The sequence below is a fragment of the Solenopsis invicta genome, chromosome 14 (assembly GCF_016802725.1).
Source record: "Solenopsis invicta isolate M01_SB chromosome 14, UNIL_Sinv_3.0, whole genome shotgun sequence".
Taxonomy (NCBI): domain Eukaryota; kingdom Metazoa; phylum Arthropoda; class Insecta; order Hymenoptera; family Formicidae; genus Solenopsis; species Solenopsis invicta.
The window spans coordinates 400,753-425,145 of record NC_052677.1 but is presented as its reverse complement, the minus strand read 5'-3'; the positions used below and the strand labels follow the sequence as shown (position 1 = coordinate 425,145).

General features: G+C 36.2%; 1 protein-coding gene and 2 long non-coding RNA genes across 8 annotated transcripts; 2 read left to right on the top strand and 1 right to left on the bottom strand.

The window, feature by feature from the left end:
• The first annotated feature begins 274 nt into the window (after nt 1–274).
• LOC120359527 lies at nt 275–2,410 on the top strand. Of its 4 annotated transcripts, none has more exons than XM_039457312.1 (5): nt 275–569; nt 1,119–1,167; nt 1,275–1,772; nt 1,871–1,992; nt 2,163–2,410. In XM_039457312.1, exons 3-5 carry the CDS (start codon nt 1,305–1,307, stop codon nt 2,380–2,382), a joined length of 810 nt encoding a protein of 269 aa, XP_039313246.1. In that variant the 5' UTR covers nt 275–569; nt 1,119–1,167; nt 1,275–1,304; the 3' UTR covers nt 2,383–2,410. The 4 variants fall into 4 exon arrangements, with proteins under 4 accessions (XP_039313246.1, XP_039313248.1, XP_039313245.1 ...); XM_039457311.1 differs by having other exon boundaries at nt 277–569; nt 1,066–1,167; XM_039457313.1 differs by having other exon boundaries at nt 279–569; nt 1,066–1,167; nt 1,871–1,997; nt 2,163–2,319.
• LOC120359528 lies at nt 1,994–3,220 on the bottom strand. Of its 2 annotated transcripts, XR_005576296.1 has the most exons (3): nt 3,194–3,220; nt 2,838–2,976; nt 1,994–2,228 (listed from the first exon to the last, which is right to left on the bottom strand). It is a non-coding gene; the product is annotated as an uncharacterized LOC120359528 (long non-coding RNA). The 2 variants fall into 2 exon arrangements; XR_005576295.1 differs by lacking the exon at nt 3,194–3,220 and having other exon boundaries at nt 2,838–3,171.
• A 1,945-nt stretch (nt 3,221–5,165) lies between these two features.
• On the top strand, nt 5,166–7,074 carry LOC120359513. Of its 2 annotated transcripts, XR_005576270.1 has the most exons (5): nt 5,166–5,260; nt 5,348–5,538; nt 5,712–5,982; nt 6,087–6,282; nt 6,398–7,074. It is a non-coding gene; the product is annotated as an uncharacterized LOC120359513 (long non-coding RNA). The 2 variants fall into 2 exon arrangements; XR_005576271.1 differs by lacking the exon at nt 6,087–6,282.
• The last annotated feature ends 17,319 nt before the right edge of the window (nt 7,075–24,393 follow it).

The following is a 24,393-nucleotide window of genomic DNA, read 5'->3' as shown; positions in this document are numbered from 1 at the left end:
ATTAACGTTTTTCTTTATTCTATTTATACATTTTAATTTTTATTTACTATAATATTTTAAATTAAATTTATTTTTTTATTTTAAATTTGTTTTAAATATACGAGCTTTATCACAAATATATAGAAATTTTTATAGCGATACATTTTGGAACGCACCTTTACGTCACCCACCCGTTTCACCCGGCTCAAGGACCCATGTGGTTTTTCCACTCTCTCGGGATAGACAGAGTGATAAAGTGAACGACCCACCTAATGTCCGGTAGGGGCACTCTAAAGGAATCTGAACGCTCTTTAGGTGCCTGGGTGCACTCGGGTGGGGAATCTGAACGCAGCCAAGGAAGATTAAGGAGAGGGAACTACATAGGCTGGGGAGAAAAAAGTTGGTCACGAAAAATGTTCCGCGTACTGCCATGTTCGTCCGATGGAAGAACTAGGTCCATAGCGTCGCCATATTGAATGATATATATACGTACATACGTGTCACTTTGCATATTGAAAAGTTAATTGATATACAAGTACAGAAGTATAGCAATAACTTCTATAATTTTTATAATTTCAAAGATAGTATAGGTAAGTACATTTTATTTGTAAATTTATAAGAATACAGAATTACATGTAGCTTGTTTTAACTAAATTTTAACTAAAGTTTCAATTTTTATAACCTCTAAAATTGTTTGCACATTACTTGAATATAAATTAAGGGCAATATATTTTATATTAATAATCACAGTAGATATAATTTTGTAATACATCAGAAGTCTGTCAGAGTCTGTTAGATTTTTGCCAACAATCTGCTGTCTCAGATCACTACAGATTTTATTTCTATTGTCAATTTGCTCGGATCTTTTTCTCCACACATGCTCTGTCACATTTGTGATAGCAGCTTGACAACATTATTAAATATAATACAGGATTTACATTTTTCCTTTCTACAAAATATATGACAGGCTTTGCTCAAAATTAATTCGCGCACTATTGTCTAGCTTTAATATTTAACAGTATTTTTAATTTTGTAACTTTTTTCAATTTTTTTTTGTAAAATTTGTATTTCTAATTTCTAATGCAGATAAAATAAATTAGTAAATAAATGGCTTGTTGCGTGGATGGCTGCAACTCCAGACGAGATAAAAAAGGATTAGAAAGAAAAAGTTTTTTTACACCTCACACAGTAAGTATTCAATTTTAAGAAATATTTTGTTTTAATTTTTTGTACGTATTAACAAATACACATATATTTTATGTATATGTTAATTAAAACTTTAATTTCTTTTATAGAATGAAAAGTTTCTTTCTTGGTACGAGATAATGTCTGCTAGAAATAAAAAAATTAATAAGAATAGCAGATTTTGCGAATTGCATTTCAAATCAGAAGACATTATTAAAGAGGATGCATTTGTGCAAACAGATGGTACAATCATTTATGTACCAAGACAAAGACCAAAATTAAAAGAAGGAGCAGTTCCTTCAATTTTTTCAGAAGAACGGGTACCATATTTTAATCACATAGAACATGAAAAGCATGAAGGAAGATTAACCTTCCTTCATGATGAAAAGATTTCAAATGAATGTAACACCTCAGTTTTACATTCAGTCAAAAAACCAGATCCTATTAAATTTTCTGCTGAAGATATAAATATTGCAAAAGCTATCGAGGTCCCAACAAGCCATTGGTTTGTAAATATTGATGATGAGCATATGATGTGGACATGTTGGGCTAACGATTTTTCACACATTTTAAGACGTATTAGTGTTACCACAAATTTGGAAGTAAAGGTAAATATAATTAAATAAAATACCAAAATATATTTATAACGTAACATATATCCATTTATATTTGTAATTTATTTAAATGTTATTAATTTATTAAATAGGCATTTATTGGAGAAAAAGAAGTTTCTTTTAACAAAAAGATTCACAATATACAAGAAGTTAAACAAATTTTAAATAAAGTACAAACTATGTTTCCTTGTGCAAATATTAATAATGAAAACAGGTTTGGTATATAAAATTTTATTTTTATTAAAGTTATTGTTTATATTAAAAAATACTAAAATTTTATTACAATTTACTATAAAAGTAATTTTGTAGGAAGTTTTCTTGTTGAATTATAGTGTATTGAACATAAAATATTCTTTAGATAAAAGATATTAATTTCTATTACAGAGTTACAAATTGTCAAGGATTTGTAATTATAAACCGCTACAGAGGACAGAAAATGAGATGTTCAGCCTGCACAAAAGGATGGAAGATACTGTTAAGACAATCGCGTAATATAATACCAAATCAAAAAGTAAAAGAATATCATAATCAGAAAAAAATATCATTTAATAATACATATATATATATATATATATATATGTCATCAGGTTATCAAGTTGTTTAAACTTTAAAATTTATATATTACTGTATTCTATATATATATATATATATATATATGTATGTATATTTACACATATGTAATATATAAATTTTAAGCATATATATACACATATATATATATATTAAATGGATAAAGATAAATATAAATAAATAGATTAAGCATATATATATGTATATATATATATATATATATATATATATATAATATTTTGTGCTCAAATCATGTTAATTATGTGTGATCTTTAAAATGATATTAAATTGAAGTTATAGCATGACATTGTGAATTTTTATATAACATTTTTATAATTTATCAAGAACTTGTAATAATTCATTTAAATCCTCAATACTTGAAATTACAATAAATTTTGAAAGAAAATGAATCTTATCATCTATATAAATATTAATCTGTCCATTTTGCAAAAAAGCAATTCTTTTTCTTACATTATAATCACTTTCTACCTTTTGGAAACCAAAAAACATTTCATTTCCTTTTGAATAACTCCATTTTGTAGAAGGAAGTGTAGTCAACTCCAAATTATCTTGCAAGTATTTAAAACTATTGTGTCCATCTTTTTCAAGTTCCATTCTTTGTTAAAAGCTACAAAATAATGAAGCATATTATTTTCGAAGTAATATTAATATTTTTACTTATTAGTACTTTATTTTTGCTTATTTTATATGACTACCCAAATAGCAATTTGCCATTATTTTTGTCATCATCATTTTGAGACATGTTTCATATTATATAACAAATAACAAATTGTTATTTGAGTATTTATGGTGTGTAAATAAATATATAAGATATTAGTAATTACCTCTTTCTGTAGCAATATATATAATTTATATATATATATATATATATATATATATATATATATATATATATATATATATATTCTTTTCAATTTTCTAATTTCATTCAATATTTATTCATTGATTACGTAATATATATATTATATATATATATTTCACACTCTGGCGATATTTCCTCTCTGAAATAGATTTCATAACACTATTATAATAAATACTATGCAATTATATATTGTTTATAGAATTTTTATTTATTTTTATTTTATCTTTACTTATATATTACTTTAGCATACCTATCAACACATTACGTGTTACATTTAAAACATTTATACTATTATTTTTTTATTATATTACATTAAAAAATTTTCCACTTACATTGTAACATGTATTTATAACCTTTTAACCAAAAACTGTCAAAACTACTCCAGGACTAATGCCAGCAATTTTATCTTTATCTAACACTTGGTAAACAACAAGGATAAAATCAGTCCAAGATGGCGACGCTATGGTCCTAGTTCTTCCATTGGACAAACATGGCAGAACGTGGAACATTTTTCGTGACCACTTTCAATCTCTGCAGTTCCCTCTCCTTAATCTTCCTTCATGGTGCGCACTAAAGGGCCTCGCACATGAAACGCATAACATAACATAAGCATAACATAATTCGTATGTACTTGACCGAAGCAAAGTTCCGGATGAAGAAATGACTATTTTAAATCGTTTGTATTTCGTTTGAAGAGTTATGAAGTGCATTTGAAAAGGTTTGTGAGTCCTTCAATTAATTGTAATTAATTTTTTATTTTTACACCGTGTATTTGGCCGAAAAAATTAACCGGAGCTAAATTAAACAAAAATCTTGTATGGATTCGTTTGTATTTCGTTTGAAGACTTTTGAAGTGTCGTCAGAAACGTTTGTGAGTTATTCAGATAATTTTAATAAAATATTTTAAAGTCATGTAATTGACCGAAATATACGAGGTGTGTTCAAAAAGTATCGCGAATTTTGAATTTTCGCGGGTTACGTATATTCGAATTTCGATCTTTTTGTGGCGTTATGTTGGTACTCATGTCTCTCACTTATGCCGACAAGCTCGGCCATTTTGAATGTTCACTTAATTGTTGACAGCTGCTTTGCTTGCACGTGTTTTGGATCGTCTTCGATTTTTACCTATTCAAAAAAATGGATCAAAGAACCTGTATCAAATTTTGTGTGAAAAACGAAATTAAGTGCGCGGATGCATTCCGAATGTTGACTGTGGCATACGGAGAAGCTACCTTGGACCGAAGCATCGTTTATCGGTGGTACAAAATGTTCTCAGAAGGCCGAGAAGAACGACGAAGAGCGTGCCGGACGCTCGAGCACTTCAACAACAGACGAAAAAATTAATGAAGTGGAGAAAATGGTATTGGCCAATCGTCGAATCACCGTTAGAGAAGTTGCTGAGGACCTAAACATATCGATTGGCTCGTGCCATTTTTATCAATGATTTGGGCATGAGACGGGTCGCCGCGAAATTCGTACCAAACGCCCCTGCTCACACATCGTTGCTTGTGCGCGACTTTTTGGCCAAAAACAACACACTAATGATGCCGCAGCCACCGTATTCCCCAGATCTGGCCCCCTGTGACTTTTTCTTGTTCCCTAAACTGAAGAGGCCCATGAAAGGACGACGTTACGCTACGCTTGACGAGATAAAGACGGCATCGAAAGAGGAGCTGAACAAGATAAAAAAAAATGATTTTTTGAAGTGCTTCGAAGATTGGAAAAACCGTTGGCACAAGTGTATAATATCTCATGGGGATTACTTTGAAGGGGACAAAATAGATATTCATGAATAAATAAATAATTTTTGAAAAAACACAAAATTCGCGATACTTTTTGAACACACCTCGTAGATTCCAGGCGCTACTGGTCCTGAAGTACCAGAAGGCGCGTTCGGTGTAATCTCTAGTATTTCGATACTCCTGGTTCTTTCTTGACAGTAAGGATAAACAATGTGCAGTAAGTCACATATTTTCAAAATATCTGGGGGGGCTATTACGGTTTCTGAAACGAGGTGAAAATTACAAAAGTGAGCAAATTCATTAGTTGTTGATCAATAAAGTTATAGATATTCTAGTAAATTTGTTCACTTTTGTAATTTTCATCTCGTTTTAAGAACCGTGATAGCCCCCCTGAGAAGGTGCAATTGGTGTTGCAAAAGCGAATTGGTATTTAATCAACGAGATTCAGAGACGAAAGCACAAGCCCAGGATGATCCTTCCCGAGAAAGCAGTCTCCGTACTTCGTCTGGAACCAAGATTCATAACTCCAGCGATTAGAACCTGTTCGGATGCACTCAAATGCAAAGTACAATAGAATTAATTTTTTCAGAAAGATGAAAATGTATTTAATATTTACACATAAAATAACATTGGATCCAAGATCCTTGACGATAGTTGATGCATCTTTATTTATTTTTGCAAGTAATTTTTTTGGATGCTGTATTAATTTTATGTTCAACGCACTATATTTTATTGCAGGTTTGTCGTGCCATGAAATATTTTCTTCCTGAACAATGCAGTATGGTCAATGTTAAAGTGATCGGGTGTTTACTGTTTGTATGTGATGGCGACACACTATAGTTATACCGGTGATTCAAGAACAGATTGGAATATTCCATCTGCGACTTGCTCTCTTTGGCGAAAGGATATTTCTTGATGCATTCGACTTTATTTGATAATCTAACGAGTTTGTATGAAAATGTCTTAGAAGTATGGGAGAACATGCAGAGGAATGCCATTGAAATGCATGGTAATTTGTTATTTACATATTTTAATTACTGTTTAACAAGTAGTATACAGATAATTTCCACATTATTGAATCTTGCACTTAGCTAAACTGGTTTTTTTTTTAAGCAACTCATGATAAAATTATGCTGAGTCCTGCGGATAGTTGGTTACATGTAGACTCGACGCAATTAGAAACATATCTAAACCAATGGTAGAAAAACGTTAAGGATAAAGAATTTTATCAAGATCTTATGATTCTGCAATAAAAAATGCAGTCGTTTGTCAATTAAACCAGCGACGTTAATGGCGTGCATTTCTTAGGGTATGATTTCTATCTGTTAAAAGGGACTAGAGAGAGAGACAATTCTGACAAATATACTGATCATGATTTAGTCGTAAAGCAATGGAAAATAAATAATCGTTGATTTTATTTATAGAGAACAATCAATGGAGAACAACATGCAAGGACATGGGGAATGGCGCGCGAATAGACTTCGACGCGAATGTATTCGACAGTACGTTAAGCGGCATCCTCGACTTGGCATTCTGGGAGGAAGGGACAAGTACGTATTGAAATTTTTAATTTATTTTAATTCATACACAATTTTATAAATTATATGTATGTATAAGTACAGAGCGATTCTTAATTCGTGTCCCAACTTTTTTTGTGTATGAATTAAAATAAATTAAAAATTTCAATACGTACTTGTCCCTTCCTTCCGTTGTCTTTTCTTCTTTTTTGAAATGGCAAATGCTTAATGTATTTCAACGTGAATTAACTAATTATTTACTATGTAATGCCGTTAACTTTGTAAGACGTCGAACGATATAGCAACGGATTGGCTTCAACGCCTGATTTTAAATAGCGACCTTAAAATTCTCGGGGTAAATGTACGAAACAGTCGGCTAAAATTAACTAGAAGTCAATTTTTTTAATTAAATGGAAGATTTATTGATTATACAATTGTAACAATAGCTCTTTGCAGTAACAATATAATTTTACCTGTATTACAAATAGGTTTTTTTGTATGGTACAAGGTATTTTGCATAATGGGAATTTTATTATGTACAGTTTCAGATTAAAACATGGTTAGAATAAATCATGATTAGTATATTTATCATAATTGACTGTTCCCTTCTGACAGATATTCTACTCCAGAAATCATACCCTAAGAAATGCACTCCATCAACGTTGCTGGTTTGGCAACGTTGATGGAGTGCATTTTTGGAGGAAAACATCGCATTCTTTATCGCAGAATCATAAGATCTTGATCAAATTTTTTATCCTTTGTCCTACCGTGGTTTAGATATGTTTCTAATTGCGTCGAGTCTACAAATGTAACCAACTATCCGCAGGACTCAGTATAATTTTATCTTGAGCTTAAAAAAAACCAGTCTAGCTAAGTGCAAGATTCAATAATGTGGAAATTATCTGTGTACTACTTGTTAAACAGTAATTAAAATATGTAAATAACAAATTACCATGCATTTCAATGGCATTCCTCTGTATGTTCTCCCATACTTCTAAGACATTTTCATACAAACTCGTTAGATTATCAAATAAAGTCGAATGCATCAAGAAATATCCTTTCGCCAAAGAGAGCAAGTCGCAGATGGAATATTCCAATCTGTTCTTGAATCACCGGTATAACTATAGTGTGTCGCCATCACATACAAACAGTAAACACCCGATCACTTTAACATTGACCATACTGCATTGTTCAGGAGGAAAATATCTCATGGCACGACAAACCTGCAATAAAATATAGTGCGTTGAACATAAAATCAATACAGCATCCAAAAAAATTACTTGCAAAAATAAATAAAGATGCATCAACTATCGTCAAGGATCTTGGATCCAATGTTATTTTATGTGTAAATATTAAATACATTTTCATCTTTCTGAAAAAATTAATTCTATTGTACTTTGCATTTGAGTGCATCCGAACAGGTTCTAATCGCTGGAGTTATGAATCTTGGTTCCAGACGAAGTACGGAGACTGCTTTCTCGGGAAGGATCATCCTGAGCTTGTGCTTCCGTCTCTGAATCTCGTTGATTAAATACCAATTCGCTTTTGCAACACCAATTGCACCTTCTCAGGGGGGCTATCACGGTTCTTAAAACGAGATGAAAATTACAAAAGTGAACAAATTTACTAGAATATCTATAACTTTATTGATCAACAACTAATGAATTTGCTCACTTTTGTAATTTTCACCTCGTTTCAGAAACCGTAATAGCCCCCCCAGATATTTTGAAAATATGTGACTTACTGCACATTGTTTATCCTTACTGTCAAGAAAGAACCAGGAGTATCGAAATACTAGAGATTACACCGAACGCGCCTTCTGGTACTTCAGGACCAGTAGCGCCTGGAATCTATATTTCGGTCAATTACATGACTTTAAAATATTTTATTAAAATTATCTGGATAACTCACAAACGTTTCTGACGACACTTCAAAAGTCTTCAAACGAAATACAAACGAATCCATACAAGATTTTTGTTTAATTTAGCTCTGGTTAATTTTTTCGGCCAAATACACGGTGTAAAAATAAAAAATTAATTACAATTAATTGAAGGACTCACAAACCTTTTCAAATGCACTTCATAACTCTTCAAACGAAATACAAACGATTTAAAATAGTCATTTCTTCATCCGGAACTTTGCTTCGGTCAAGTACATACGAATCATAACATAAGACTTATGGGCCAATGAGCATCCAGCATAAAGCCATATTTATTTACCTAACATTTTCATTGGTCCGTTAGTCTTCTGTTGTGCTTATGTTATGTTATGCATTTCATGTGCGAGACCCTTAAGTGGCACGAGATATTTTGACCGTGTCAGTTCAGTGCACTGGATGCATGCAAGCAATAACAAACAAATAGCGTTTTTCATTGAGAAAACTAGTGCGCACTGAATGTGCACTTGCTGCAGGTAATTGGGCGTTTCCGTTGGCACCGTCATCGCGCGAACTGAAACGTCCAATTGCCAGCGGCGAGTGCACACTCAGTGCGCACTAGTTTTCCCAATGAAAACGCTAAAAGTTTTAAATTTGAAAGAATGAGCAATCCGGATTTGGATCTTTTTAATATTTTGGAGACATTTTTGAAATCTTCTTCTAGTTCAAGCGAGGAAGAAGAAATAATTGCAATCTTCCGAACTAGAAGAATGATTCCAAAAACTGTAAATTATGTAGCATGTGTGAAAAAAATGGATACTGACACTGTAAGTGTTATATCTTTTATACAAGTACATCAATTTTATTTTAAAATATAATTTTTTAAAATATAATTTTTTAAAATATAATTAATTACTTGATGTAATATAATAGCATTTTTTTAATGATTATATACTATTTAATTACATATAGTAAAAATTTATTACTTACTGAGCACGAGATTACTTTTTCGAGGTTACTTTTTTCTTTTTCGCGTGATCTATTATAATTAACTCAAGTGACACTTGCACTGAAAATTTGGGCGTGTTCTTTTGCATTTGCACTATTCAGTGCAACTCATGGAACTTGTCCAGTGTTGGCGTGAACTTAGTGCGCACTGGTGCGCACTAACTTTTTCCCAATCAAAAACGCTATAAGATTCCCGCATTTCCGCGCGTTCTGTTCCGTCTGTTTTGGATGCTTTGTATTACATGAAGCATATTTCGAGCGGAAAAGCGGAATGGGAAATTATAAATTATTAATTTTTATCGGTGTTAATTAATTTAAATGATTGTATTCAATAAATAAGCTGAAAAGGTAAGTATAATTATTAAAAATTGTAATAAATTAAGTGAATATTATTTTAAAAAACGAATACAAATGTCTAGTTTTCACCATTTTGTTCCGCTTTTCCGCGCAAATCGTGCTCCATGTAATACAAGGAGGAAAAATTCGCGGAACGAACACTAAAATCCGTTGTCAATGCGGCTCCAACGACTGTAGTATTTTATCCGGAGCTGATTGAAGAAGAAAGTATATTTCTACATACTCCAATTATTTTGTTACGTCCAGAATTCTCGAAATAAGTCTCTCGGGTCGGTTGGCAGGTAGAGACTTAGGGAAATAATTCGAGCGACGTAGGAAGGACGGAACAGGCCTAATCTCTCGCACACATGTCTCCGGGCGAGTGCGACGAGTCGAATGCGTCAGGTGAGTCAGAATGTAGGTCAGGTGTCGAGATGACGACCTATGACTCTCATTCAGACTCTTGCATTCGTGTAGTCCTTATTTTGCGTAAATGAATTGAATCGCTTTTACGCGGGATCGGACTAAGTGCAATTTTATCGGAGCGGGAATTAGAGGTGATTGAAATAAAGAAAAATGATTGAAATTAAGAATTACAATTTATTTTAACATAATAAAAGAAATAACCAATTACAATGATAGGTGATGACTAAAATAATAATTATTAATTTGCAAATAACATGTTTGTTAGTAGAGAACATGTATAATAAAAAGAAGAAAAATCTAATGATCTTAATAAAAAATGTAATTATAACTTAAATTCTAATTGGATACATTGATGCTTAACGAGATATAAATGTGCGTGTGTGGGTGTATATTGTGATCAGGTGATTCTTAGCTATCCAGGTAGGTTTTGAAGCGAGTCGAAGATTTCTTCCAATTCATTGACTACTTTTCGATTCGTTTCGAAATTTTCGTTTACTATATTCTCTATTTGTTCGGGAGTAAATAATGAGTAGGAATGCGGGTTTTCTTGAGGAAACTCTAACGCGGGGGAGTATGGATCTTCCGGGGGTCTTCGGACAGGTGAATCGAGATTACGATGAAAAAAATCGGGGGAAGGTGTAGGAGGAAAGTCGGTAGCGGAAAAGGTTGAATCCCGAGGAGATGCTAAGGGCTCTGCAAAGGGATCGAAGGTAGAAGAAGGTGACCCTGGTGATTGTTTAGAATCTGTTTCTACAGTAGATCCAGGGGAGTAAGAGGGGGAGGGATAACGACAGGGGGAAAGAGACAATGATTCGGGGGACGGATTTGAGACTGGTAGAGATGAATCGGTCAGTTCGCCGAAAGTTCTTAAATTAATTAGAGCGCTAGGCAAAACAGAATTTTCTGCTCGGAGATGGTTTAATTTTCCGTAGAGCGATAACGATGCGCCAAGCTTCCGGAGCTTCTTATTTCGACGACTCCAACAGTTCTTAATAGCTTTTTGCGTTTTCCGCTCAGGGGCACGATTACGCACTAGAATGAATTTAAAAATTAAGGCTACGTTCTCTCTTTCTGGTAAAAGGAAATAAAATCTAGATCGTATCTACTCAAAAGAAAGGGAAAGAAAGAGTTTTAATTATGAAAAGAAGAGAATTCTTTGTTCCTGATGGAAATGAAGAGAGTTGCGGATTCAATCGAAAGAAAATTCGATTGTATCCTGCGGAAAGTAAAGAATTGCGGATTCAATCGAAAAAGAATTCGATTGTATCCTGCGGAAAGAAAAGAGAGTTGCGGATTCAATCGAAAGAGTATTCGATTGTATCCTGCAGGAAGTAAAAGATTTGCGGATTCAATCGAAAGAGAATTCGATTGTATCCTGCGGAAAGTAAAGAATTGCGGATTCAATCGAAAAAGAATTCGATTGTATCCTGCGGAAAGAAAAGAGAGTTGCGGATTCAATCGAAGGAGCATTCGATTGTATCCTGCGGAAAGTAAAGAATTGCGGATTCAATCGAAAGAGAATTCGACTGTATCCTGCAGGAAGTAAAAGAATTGCGGATTCAATCGAAGGAGAATTCGATTGTATCCTGCAGGAAGTAAGAGAATTGCGGATTCAATCGAAAGAGCATTCGATTGTATCCTGGGGAAAGTAAAGAGAGTGAGAGTAATAGAGGGAGGAAAGGAAGGGTGGTGCAATAATACTGAGTATATGAGTGTTTTGAAAAATATAATAAATATCTTATTAGAGAGAGAAGGTAGTCTTATGAAGAGTAAAAATAAAAATATAATAATAATGGACGGCTGAGACTTACTGTTGAGTGAAATTTTGAAGGTGCGAATGATTTGGTGGTTGGCGGAGCGGATTCAGGGGGTCGATTGTGTATCATATAACTAGAGTGAAAATGACAAAAGTGAACAAATTTACTAGAGTATTTATAATTTTATTGGTCAATACCTAGTGAATTCGCTCATTTTTGTAATTTTCACTCTAGTTACATGATACACAATCGACCCCCAGCTTACAACGGCGGACGGTTGGTCGACGGTTGGCACTCAGAGTGTTCGGTTCTCACAATGCCGCGTCAAATTTAAGTACGATAAATACGAATCCGAACGTCACAAACTCGGACATATAATGTCACGGAATGTGCGCCGGATCGAACTAGAGTGAATCGCGAACGAAAAATGAGCGATTGATCAGAATGAAAAAGGTGCGGTATGTGCTCGTAAGTGACTGTAAATGACTGTAAGTAAGTAAGTAAGTAAGTACTCGCGAGCTCCGAAGCTCCTTCCTTTTATACCTGATTCTGCCTATGGTTCCTATGGGATTTTAATCCGCAGGTGTACCCCCAAGGACTTTGATTCTGTCCATGGGGAAATCTTTCAAACTGAAAAGTCGCTATCTTTCTGCATACTTACAGTTCATGATTAACGTAACAACCAATAAGCTCTAGTAGTTTCATTAATCATGAACTGCGACTATGTAGAAAGTGGTGACTTCTCAGTTTGGAAAATTTCCCCATGGACAGAATCAAAGTCCTTGGGTGTACCGTCTCTTATTATTGCCCACGCCCTACCTATTAATTGCGCGACAAGTGTTTCGAGTCGGTGGGGTCAATCATCCGCGTTTCAAGGCCGAGTCGCTGGTTGGCCGTGTACCAGTAAGCGTGTTTGTAATAGAGTGAAAAAGCGCGGTCAGGATTGCTGATGCAATCCTCCTTATTCCTTGTGCAAGCATATTCCTATTTAAGTCTTTTTGTTTCCCATATAACTATTGAAAGCAAGATAAGAAATACCTTGGTTACTATGGTCAAATCGTCCCCGCCACGTTGTTACACTGGGGACGGGTACCATTAACGTTGAGAAGAAGAATCCGCGTTTCAACGCTTGCTTCCGCCCAAAATCGGCACGTGTCAAGGGTAGACCAACCGTATTAACTCGACCGGACAATTTTAGCGTATTCGCGCGGTTAAGATAGGTCACCTTTTCGCAATTTTTCGGTTGCTTGGCTGCATCGATTTCGAAAGAAAAGAATTGTTACTCCGCAGGACGTAACAACTTTAATGTTTTAATAGTGTATATATATGGACCTTAACATCATGTTGATGGATTATTATGAAGTATCTCATGCAAACAAGGGATGAATCGATAATTAAGATATGCAGAGATAACTAAGAAAAAAGTTATTCCAATGTTTTATTTGTACTTGCGTTACAAAAAACCAGAAAAGACCGTAATATATGAGTACGGCCTATTTTTACTGAGAGAAGAAGACTTCTGCAAGGTGATAGCGACAATTTACTTGTGGAAATGCGATTGAAACCGCAGTAGCCACATTTCGTTGCCTGTAAACAAAAATACAATTATTTTATTAATTCAGATATTGAGTACCAATTGTTAATGGATATGATTTTAAACATTTGTGCTGTTTAACTTTATTATAATATTTATTATGCTTATGTTACGTCCAGGGTTAAAGAAGGGTAGATGAGATATAGAGGGAGAAGGGAGGGACGTAACAATTCGAGAATGTGCACGTGCGGCACGGGAGAGCGCGTCGACAACCCGGGATATAGGTCAGTGGGGCCCGCAGCGGGGGGCCCCAATGGCAAGATATCCGGGATGCTCCGCGTCCCTTGGTCCTATTTTGAGGCAACAAACTTAATTGCTTTACCTCGGGATTGGACCTAGTGCTTATCTTGTAAGAGCAAGGGATGGTGGTCGTGGTTATGAAATTAGCACCAATTAATTATTGTACCTGGTTTATTTTAATCAGTAGTAAATGAGAATACAAATTTGTTTATTTTGAAAAATGATTTATATTCATAAAAAAACAACGGTTTAAACTAAAGGCTCTATAATTTTTAAGTTAACAATTACAATGTCGAATACAACTGGACTTGTGATATAATTATAATGTTAAACTAAGAGAAGGCTAAAATCAAATATGCTTCACGGCTGCTCGGGACTTGTACTTGTGGATTTTAGGGGTTTTATTGTTATTCACTAAAAAAAAGCAAAACTCCGTTTCTCTCTGTGTTTATTGAAAGGTTAGATTTTAAACCCTCCTTCGGGTTAACTCGAACAGCGTTCGAGTGAAACTAGAGAAAGAGATTGAAGTTTAAAAAGGTTCGAGTGAGTCTAGGAAGAAAGAAATTCTTACGAGTGAAACAGAAGTAATAAAGAGATTCTTCCGGATCTCCTCTTGTGAGTAAATCCCAAGAGGAAGGAAAAGTTAGTAATAAAAAGATTCTTCCGGATCTCCTCTTGTGAGTAAATCCCAAGAAGAAGGAAAATTAGTAAAAAAAGATTCTTCTGGATCTCCTCTTGTGAGTAAATCCCAAGAAGAAGGAAAAATTAGTAATAAAAAGATTCTTCCGGATCTCCTCTTGTGAGTAAATCCCAAGAAGAAGGAAAAATTAGTAATAAAAAGATTCTTCCGGATCTCCTCTTGTGAGTAAATCCCAAGAGGAAGGAAAAATTAGTAATAAAAAGATTCTTCCGGATCTCCTCTTGTGAGTAAATCCCAAGAGGAAGGAAAAGTTAGTAATAAAAAGATTCTTCCGGATCTCCTCTTGTGAGTAAATCCCAAGAAGAAGGAAAATTAGTAAAAAAAAGATTCTTCCGGATCTCCTCTTGTGAGTAAATCCCAAGAAGAAGGAAAAATTAGTAATAAAAAGATTCTTCCGGATCTCCTCTTGTGAGTAAATCCCAAAAAGGAGGAAAATTAGTAATAAAAGATTCTTCCGGATCTCCTCTTGTGAGTAAATCCCAAGAAGAAGGAAAAAATTAGTAATAAAAAGATTCTTCCGGATCTCCTCTTGTGAGTAAATCCCAAGAAGAAGGAAAAATTAGTAATAAAAAGATTCTTCCGGATCTCCTCTTGTGAGTAAATCCCAAGAAGAAGGAAAAATTAGTAATAAAAAGATTCTTCCGGATCTCCTCTTGTGAGTAAATCCCAAGAAGAAGGAAAAATTAGTAATAAAAAGATTCTTCCGGATCTCCTCTTGTGAGTAAATACCAAGAAGAAGGAAAATTAGTAAAAAAAAAGATTCTTCCGGATCTCCTCTTGTGAGTAAATCCCAAGAAGAAGGAAAATTAGTAAAAAAAAAGATTCTTCCGGATCTCCTCTTGTGAGTAAATCCCAAGAAGAAGGAAAATGTTGCAAAGAGAAAAGAAGAGAGAGAGAGAGAGAGAAAGAGAGAGAGATAGAGAGAGAGAGAGAGAGAGAGAGAGAGAGAGAGAGAGAGAGAGAGAGAGAGAGAGAGTATGAGAGGGGAGAGTAATAAGTTTAATGAATATATTATATTTATTACAAAAATCCTTCGCAAAGAGAGAAAAGGTGTTCAAAAAAAAAAATCAAGAGCGGAAATAAACTAGGTGATTAATTCTGGACTTACTACTTGCTGAATGTGTGAGTGTCGGTGATAGTGAATGGAATACTCTCGGAGCCGCAGGCCTCCAAACTGGGCCGCACTCAGCGGGAGATGACAGGTCCGGTCGGAGGGATTGCGCGTGCGATGGACAGTGGTCTGCAGGTCCCAACCAGGGACGTTTCGAATGGCACTTTTTTCTTTCGACCGAGACTTGCACTCCGTACGTGTTTAAAGGCCGCGATCCGAGAGTCAGAGAACTCGAGCATACAAGATGCCACGGAACTGCGACTCGGAATGATCAAGACTAGACTGCGCGCTTCGCTGGAAAACGCGCCTATTTATACAAATTTTCGTCTATGATTCCCTTTGTCCCATCGAGGGCCGTGTGCACCACTTTATTCATTAATACACCCACGTGCAATATTTACTTTTACGACTTTTTAATATTCCTCGGTAATTGTTATCCGAGGAAGCGGCAGGTTTGACAATTGAACTCTCAGAAGCATTAAATGTCAAAAAATTCTTTGATTTGTTGCTATGCGGGTGTCGGGCATCAGAACTCAAAGGGATGCACACGTGCGTCTTCCAGATCCCTGATTTTACTATCTTGAGTGTTTCCGGTATCGAGCAACGGTGTCACCTCAGATCTCCTCAATTGATGAATTTATAACTACTTAATTTCCGACATCCGGTTATTGCCGTGAGAGTCACCGAATTCTTAGGATCGGGGTGAGATCACCGTCGCTCGCCCGTTAATTAGAATATCCGCTGGTTGCGAAGGAAAGAATCGTTACTCCGCAGGACGTAACACCCCCCGGCTTAGACAAATGTTGGGGATGTACAACATTTGCAAAGAGATTTGATTCCTTTCCTTCGACAACTATTAATTCTTATATCGAAGAGGGAAGATCTATATCTAAATGGGCTCAGGTGTGCGTTGTGAGTTATATAGAAATAGGAAAGAAAAGGGCGACCTCCAGATCCCCTTCCCTTTTTTTCTTTCGTATTCCTGGTTATTTATTTGTTTAGTGTTATTTACTTAACTACCAGCGCCGCGTTTAGAATATAAAAATTCTTATTTTTGGTAAGGTTTTACATAATTCCCTGATAGATGCAAGGCATAAATATATATATTCTTATAAAAATATTTGCATAATATATAATAAAGGTTTCCCCTCCTTTTTTTTTTTTAATAATAATATTTTTTATAAGGATTTTTTTTTTTTTGCATTTCTTACATATTTATATATTTATCCCTTTATTCTTCTCTATATATGTGGGTGAAAACAGGAAGGACAAAGAATCTTTTCTATTTCCTTCGTGTTCCCAAACACTTATTTATTTATTAGCACTCGTTTAATTATCTAAACGTTTAAGGTACTTACACAAGGTTAGGGTTCTATATTATTTCAACGGAAGATATATATATATATAAATATGTGTTTTACAATTACACACTCTGTAAAGATAAATCAATAATTTTTTTTTTTTTTTTTTTTATTAATTTATATAATTTGTTGATAGAAATATATATATATATATATATATATATATATATATATACCTTTCATACATAATTTTCTTCTTCATTTTTTCACTTTTATTCTACTATATGCGTTTAATTATATATATGTATATTTATATATACGTATGCGTAACCTACGTCTGAATAATGACGGAAAGAAAAGGCAAATTTAAATCTCTTTTCTTTTCTTCGTGTGATATACCTATTGGTCTATCGAATACTTATTGGTCTATCGCTAGCTGCTTAATTGTTTATTGTTAGTTATCTTAGTATTTAAGATGCTTATACAGAATTAAGGTCCCTACGTTATTTTGAGTAGAATATATATATTAAAACGATTTTTTTTTCTTTTTATATATATATATACCGGGTGTCCCAGACCACCCGTCCCACCCGATTTTTTCGTAAACGCGACATTTTAAAGAAAAATGTTTCAGACAAAAATTGTAGGGTTTTAAAAGATCTATTTACTGATTTTATCAGTTTGACCTTGGATGGCGTCGCCAAGGTCAGATCAAAATAACATTAACTTTTTTAAATAGGACACCTCATTTTTGGTTCCAGAATCTAATAGCTGGTGTCAAGACCTTTCCAAAACACTATAAGAAAGTTTATTTTTGTTGAGTACTTTCCGAGTTGTGAGGCTTGAAATTTACGGTGTACTGTAACCTTCAAGCGTCATAACTCGGAAAGTCCTTAACCAAAATAAACTTATTTATAGTGTTTTGGAAAGCTCTCGAAATCGACTACAAGAAAATGCAATGAAAAATATAAGCAGAGGACACCGACTTCGCCCATGGTATCACGTCGAATAATGCTTTCTCTCTCGACCCAGCGTCGAGCGAGGAGGATGCACTATCGTAAAGCCCCCCACCACTTTCCGCCCGCACCCCGATCGTCGCCGCGCAGCCTAGACACACGTACAAGCGCGGCTCCGCGTGTGTGCGGCAGCCGAGCGCTAGCGTCGAGAGACACCATTTCTGCCGGTGCGTGTACCTATAGTCCTACGCGTAGAGTTTTGAAGATACCTAATTACCGAGATCTCTAACATTCGGTACAGCTCTATGATGCCGTTTATTCTTGATTTATTAATATTAATCTTCATTTAATGTTGATTATTGTAGCAATAAAGTAATTTTCACGAAAAAGCACCCTTACATACCACTCCTAAAAGTCATTGTTTAGAATTCATAATATTACGCAACTCGTCACCAATTCACGTTTTCTAATAAGCAACCCGGTCGTAAGCGTAATTTGTAGTTATGCCTTACCCGAACGAAGAAGCTGCGTTAATGATGTCAGTTTTGGGTAGAGCTGGAAGTTTTCGAGCAGCTGAAATAATGTGGCGAAATGAATATCCCGATCATACACCACATTCGCGCAAAGTTTTCAGTTGCTTACAACGTCGAATAATTGTAAAAGGTATTGTTCAGCCGGATCATAATAAGGGAAGGCAAATTCATCGATCAGTTCGTTCAGTAAGAGCACCTGATGTAATTGCATCTGCCTTTGTAACCCCGAATGATTCTTTAAAGCGACGAGCAAGAGATAGTGGAATAAGTCGAAGCACGATCAGTCGAATTTTTCGTGAAAATTCATTCCATCCATATCGAATGTCACTTCACCAGGCCATGACATTGAACGATCATAGACAAAGACTGATATTCTGTAATTGGATTACTCAACAATTACCTAATTTCCATAGAAGTATTTTATTTTGTGATGAGTGCACCTTTAAAAGTGACGGCGAAATAAACACACATAATTTTCGTTATTGGGCACAAGAGAATCCACATTGGTATCGAGAAATGGATCATCAACGTATCTGGAAAGTCAATGTTTGGTGCGGAATTGTTGATACGCATATCGTGGGACCATTTTTCTTTCAAGAGAATTTAAACCGTTTTTTATATGCCGATTTACTCGAAAACGAACTTCCACGTTTACTTGAAGATATTCCACTCCAATTACGTCTAAATATGTGGTTTCAACAGGATGGATGTCCCGCCCACACGTCTGTCATTGCTCGTCATCAACTGAACCGCATATTTCGCGGCCGATGGATAGGTAAACATGGTCCACATAATTGGCCACCACGATCACCGGACCTTACAATTTTAGATTATTATTTGTGGGGACGAATAAAAGACCTTGTATACCGCGAACGACCTACGACTGCAGAAGATATGAAAAACAGAATTCGACAAGTCATTCAGTCTCTAGATACTGACGAAATTCGTCGGGCGACGGATGATTTCCAAAGTAGGGTAACAGCCTGTATAAATGCACGTGGTGGACATTTTGAACATCGAGACTGAACAACATGCGTATGCACAAAGGTGACGGCAAGGGAAACCACCTTATGAAAGCACCCCGACAAAGGTGACGGCGAGGGGAACCACCTTAAAAAAGCACCCCGACAAAGGTGACGGCAAGGGGAACCACCTTATGAAAGCACCCCGACAAAGGTGACGGCAAGGGGAACCACCTTATGAAAGCACCCCGACAAAGGTGACGGCGAGGGGAACCACCTTAAAATAGCACCCTGATAAGGTGTAAGTACGATCTTGTTACCTACACGTGGTACACCTTAGGTAACGCTAATACCTACAGGCGGCACCGATTATTTCGTTTTTACATTTTAAAAATGTTACTTTGACTTATACCTTTATGCCCAAGATCGATCTCAAGGTCGAATTCAAGATCATCATCAGGTTGATCCCTCGAAATCATGCAAATTTTGTCTGAGCCATTTTTTTGTACAAGCACATCCCTACGTTTTAAAAGGGTGGGACGGGTGGTCTGAAACAGGTATATTTTTCATTGCATTTTCTTGTAGTCGATTTCGAGAGCTTTCCAAAACACTATAAATAAGTTTATTTTGGTTAAGGACTTTCCGAGTTATGACGCTTGAAGGTAACAGTACACCGTAACTTTCAAGCCTCACAACTCGGAAAGTACTCAACAAAAATAAACTTTCTTATAGTGTTTTGGAAAGGTCTTGACACCAGCTATTAGATTCTGGAACCAAAAATGAGGTGTCCTATTTAAAAAAGTTAATGTTATTTTGATCTGACCTTGGCGACGCCATCCAAGGTCAAACTGATAAAATCACTAAATAGATCTTTTAAAACCCTACAACTTTTGTCTGAAACATTTTTCTTTAAAATGTCGCGTTTACGAAAAAATCGGGTGGGACGGGTGGTCTGGGACACCCGGTATATATATATATTATTGTTTTATGAATATGTATGTTTATAATTATGCATATACTCTTCTCTTTATTCCTAATTGTAAAGACATGGAAGAAAAGGTAAATTTTTATTATTATTTTTTTTCTTCTATGCTTCTGATTGCTTATTTGTCCCCTATTAATTACCTAAACTACCGAGGTTACGCCTGCGGTGTTAGGTGTTATGTCATCTTTGGTAAAATATACGTTTATAGTTATCTTTGGCACAAGGTTTACCTATTTCTCTCTTTCTTTCTTGTACTGATATGTGGAACACTACTTGATCGCGGTTAACAGCAGGGGAGAATCATTCATCTGGTCTAACCGGGTCTATGATACCTTTGTTGACCAATAGAGGGGTACCCCCATCCCATTTTCAGGCCCACGATGTCTGCGTATTCGAATGTATTGAGGCACTCCTGACATTCTTCAATATCCCTGTATCTCAGCATTACCTGCAGGCAGCTGGTGCATTTATCCTGGTTGTGGAGAAAATCCATGTGAGCCAGGAGGTGTGCTGAGACAGCCGCGTATTTTCTTTGTTGGTCGAATGTCATCGCCAGGTAGCAACCTTCACATATTTTTTTATAACTGATGAATCGTTGATATATCGGGCGTCCTCTCAATGTAGTGACGCATCGGAGTTTTCCCATGAGTATGACAGTGCTCAGACAACGTGATGAAAATTTTTCTTCTTCTTCTCGTCCCTTTTTTCCCCAGCAGAAGTTGCGAATTGCAGACATCATTTGCGTATACGTATGCTGCAATCGATCAAGTAGTGAATAGATGTATACAGATAAAAGGAACAGAGGAAGATTTTTCCTCGTTTTACCTTATGCTCAAATACAGGTGACGATCAGTTCAGTAATTTTTTGAGATTCTTATTTTTCCCTTAGTATTATACGTAACACTACGCTTGCGTAATCTTAAGTTTCCCTTGAGGAAATGGCTACAGGTATGCCGTGGCCGGCATTTAGGAGTGTTCTGTCGGCGTGGTCGAATCGTTCTAGACAATCTTGACAAGATTTGGCCATTCTAACCATTACCATTATTTCGTGACATATAGCGCAACGGTTTTGATGCACGGCGTTTACATGGATTAGATGGTGCCTAAATAGACGAGTATATCTGAGTTTCACGACGGGTGTCAGAACTACGTAGCATTTGCTGCAAATTTTTGAATAATCATCAAGTTGTTGAAATACTCTCAAGTTTCCTAAGCTGGTAACACACCGGAGATCGCTCAGATATAGATAGTCTTCCCAGAACAACTCGGCCCAGTGGAGGCTGAAAGACTCCCGCATGTTACATGCTGTAATTGAAAATTCATCGATTGAGTTATATATTTAATTACTACTACATATATATATATACATATATATATATATTTTTTTTTTGTTTTATTATTATTATTATTCGGGGATAAGGTATTCGATGAATTTCCTTAATTGGGAGGTTCTTCCCCCTCCCTGAGTAGTTAGTTCTGTTGTACTATCTTTGACATAGTTGATGGACATTAATTTTTTGCTACTGTTCCTGATGGTATAAAGAAATATGTAGTTGCTTATAATGTTAACGCGGTATTAAAAATTTGTAGATGTCTCGCCCTCTCGATGGTTGCTGGAGTTCTCTCGATGATTGTTGTAGTCCTCAGGTGTGATTGCGATGGCTATTCCCCATCCTTGGTCTAAGCGTTTTTTGAAGGCACGTTGATATCCCGTAGTGCATCCTTTACAGCTGCTTGTCGGTCTGATGTTTATCATCCTTCCTTTGCAAATTGTGCATTTGTCTCTGTGCTCTACTGATCTCCTATGGACCAAGTTGTGCGGGAACAGCGGTGTATATTTTGATTTTTGATCAGCCGCCATTTTCTGGTAACAGTCGCTGCAGAACAGTTGTAAGTTGTCGGGGCTCATATAGATTGGTCGTCCTTCTAACAGGGTGATGCATCGAAGTTCCTCTCTCAGGTATTGATTATTTCGTGAATTGTGGCTTACGGTCTGGCTCCACGTGGTGATCCATGGATCTTCGCGACTCATTGGTACTTCGACCGCTGGGACGGATTGAATATCGTCGCAATGTTCACCATGTCCTAGCAATATCATTATTTCCTTTATTTTGATTTCACCTTTGTTTTCACCCCTTAATCGTAGTTCAACAAGGGCTACTTCATCCCTTAGAGTTCCCAATATGTTGATCCATCCTTCTTGCTTTTCGATTATTGCTTTGATTGCCTTTTTTGCTCTTGGTGACCATGGTCCTCCAGAGGTTGATTTTAGGTAAGCCAGTCCGCAAGGTACTCCTTGCCATGGTAGTGTTTTGAATCTATTTTCTAGCGTGTAGATTTCTGTGGGTCGTCTTCGGACGATGCGTCCCCAATCTAACAGGGCTACAGTTACTTTACCATTTTCTTCGATTCCATCTGTAATGATTCCTCTTTTCCATTTTTGTCCTTCTCGTGTAACTACTGGTTCTCCGCTTATTGCGTAATCAATTATAGGTTGTAACAACTGTGCCTTTCGGCTCGTCTTTTTATTTAAGTCTCTTTGCATTTTTTTAAAATCCTTCCGCATGTCCTTCAGATATATCCAGAATCGAGTGGGTGAGTCTACCTTTACCACTTCGACCGCTTGTGGGTTCTCAGTCAGCAGTCTTGGGTTAGTGCGTTCGATTTGCATATCTATAAGAGAATGGTAGCAGACCTTTTAGCCTTAAGAATGCACATATTAATTGCAAGATATGTATATACGTGTATATATTTTTATTATGTGAGTAAATATTGGTGAGTATTTTATAAGATAGTTACTTGATTATTATTAGATTATTGGTTTTCTACCTAACCAACTTTATTATTATTACATCTATGCTTTAGATCGAGGGGTATACTTTTTCCAAAATATTCTCGGTGTCCCGAGCATGCCCTAATTTCAAAAGAATGTCTTTGACGTCGAGCATTTCGCTCCCGCAGTCGTTTCTTGTTTCTAGTTTTACAAGCGCTGCTTCTTCTTCCACATCGCCCATGATGCTGATCCAACCTTCTCTTTGTTCAACTAGGAACTTTAAGAGCTCTCTGGCTCGTCGGGGCCATATCCTTTTTATTGGACAGGGCCCTACGTGAGCTATTGCGCAAGGAATTGCCCGCCATTCAAAGTCGCGAAATCTGTCCTCAAGCTGGTAAATGTCGCAGAAGAGCCGTTCGACGACGCGAGCCCAATCCCTGAGAAGAATAGTGGCTGTCCCATCTTCGTGGGTGTCAAGAATAATTCCGCGCTGCAATCTGTGCCTATCGTGGACAGCAACAATTTCGTCTGGTTTAATGTCTTCGGGTGGGTAGTGCAAAAATCGACTTCGCCGTGCCATTCTGCGGAGTTCCTCTAGTAGCTCTTCGAAGTCGTCAGCAGAGTTTTGCAGATGTACCCAGATTAGAGTGGGCGCGTCTGCTTTTATTATTTTCACTCTCAATGGGCTCCTTGTCAGAAGTCTTATGTTCGTGTGGCCAATATCCATAGTCATCTATAACAATAGAATGGGAACTGGGAAGTAAAGGATTGGTTTAGTTTTTTAATTCAAGGGTGTAGGTAGTGGCTTCCCGCGGGGGAAGCAAGGGATAGGTATGTCTTTCTTGCGTAGGATCGTCTTGTAGTTCAGAAAGTCTTACTTCTTGTAGTTCGGACTCAGCAGGAGCTGAGGGTGATGATTTTTTTAATTTGTATTTTTCCTTTCCTAAATGTAGCAGGAGTTGGGTGATAGAATCCCATATTGCTCCCACTAAATATACTGACCATCCGTACACGGTATGTAAGGCGTACCCGTGTACAAAGGTATCTATTATTAGTTTAACGACTCTTGCCGACATATAGATTCCAATTATGCCGGCGCTGACATTTCCAAAAATTAAGAACCGATTCCAAAAATTTTCCCATGCTGTCGCGGCTATTTTTTGTATGGAGGCTTCGTCCAAGAGGTTAGAAATAGATCCCCCATTTATAGAGCTTGATTGGCCCATCATTCCTCGAGCCACCGTATTGAGTAACGCGGGTCGTTCAGCAGGAAACATTATGTGATCTCGAAGTGTTTCGAGGTCATTATCTGTATATATTCCGCTCGTGGCGAGTGAGCCGGGAC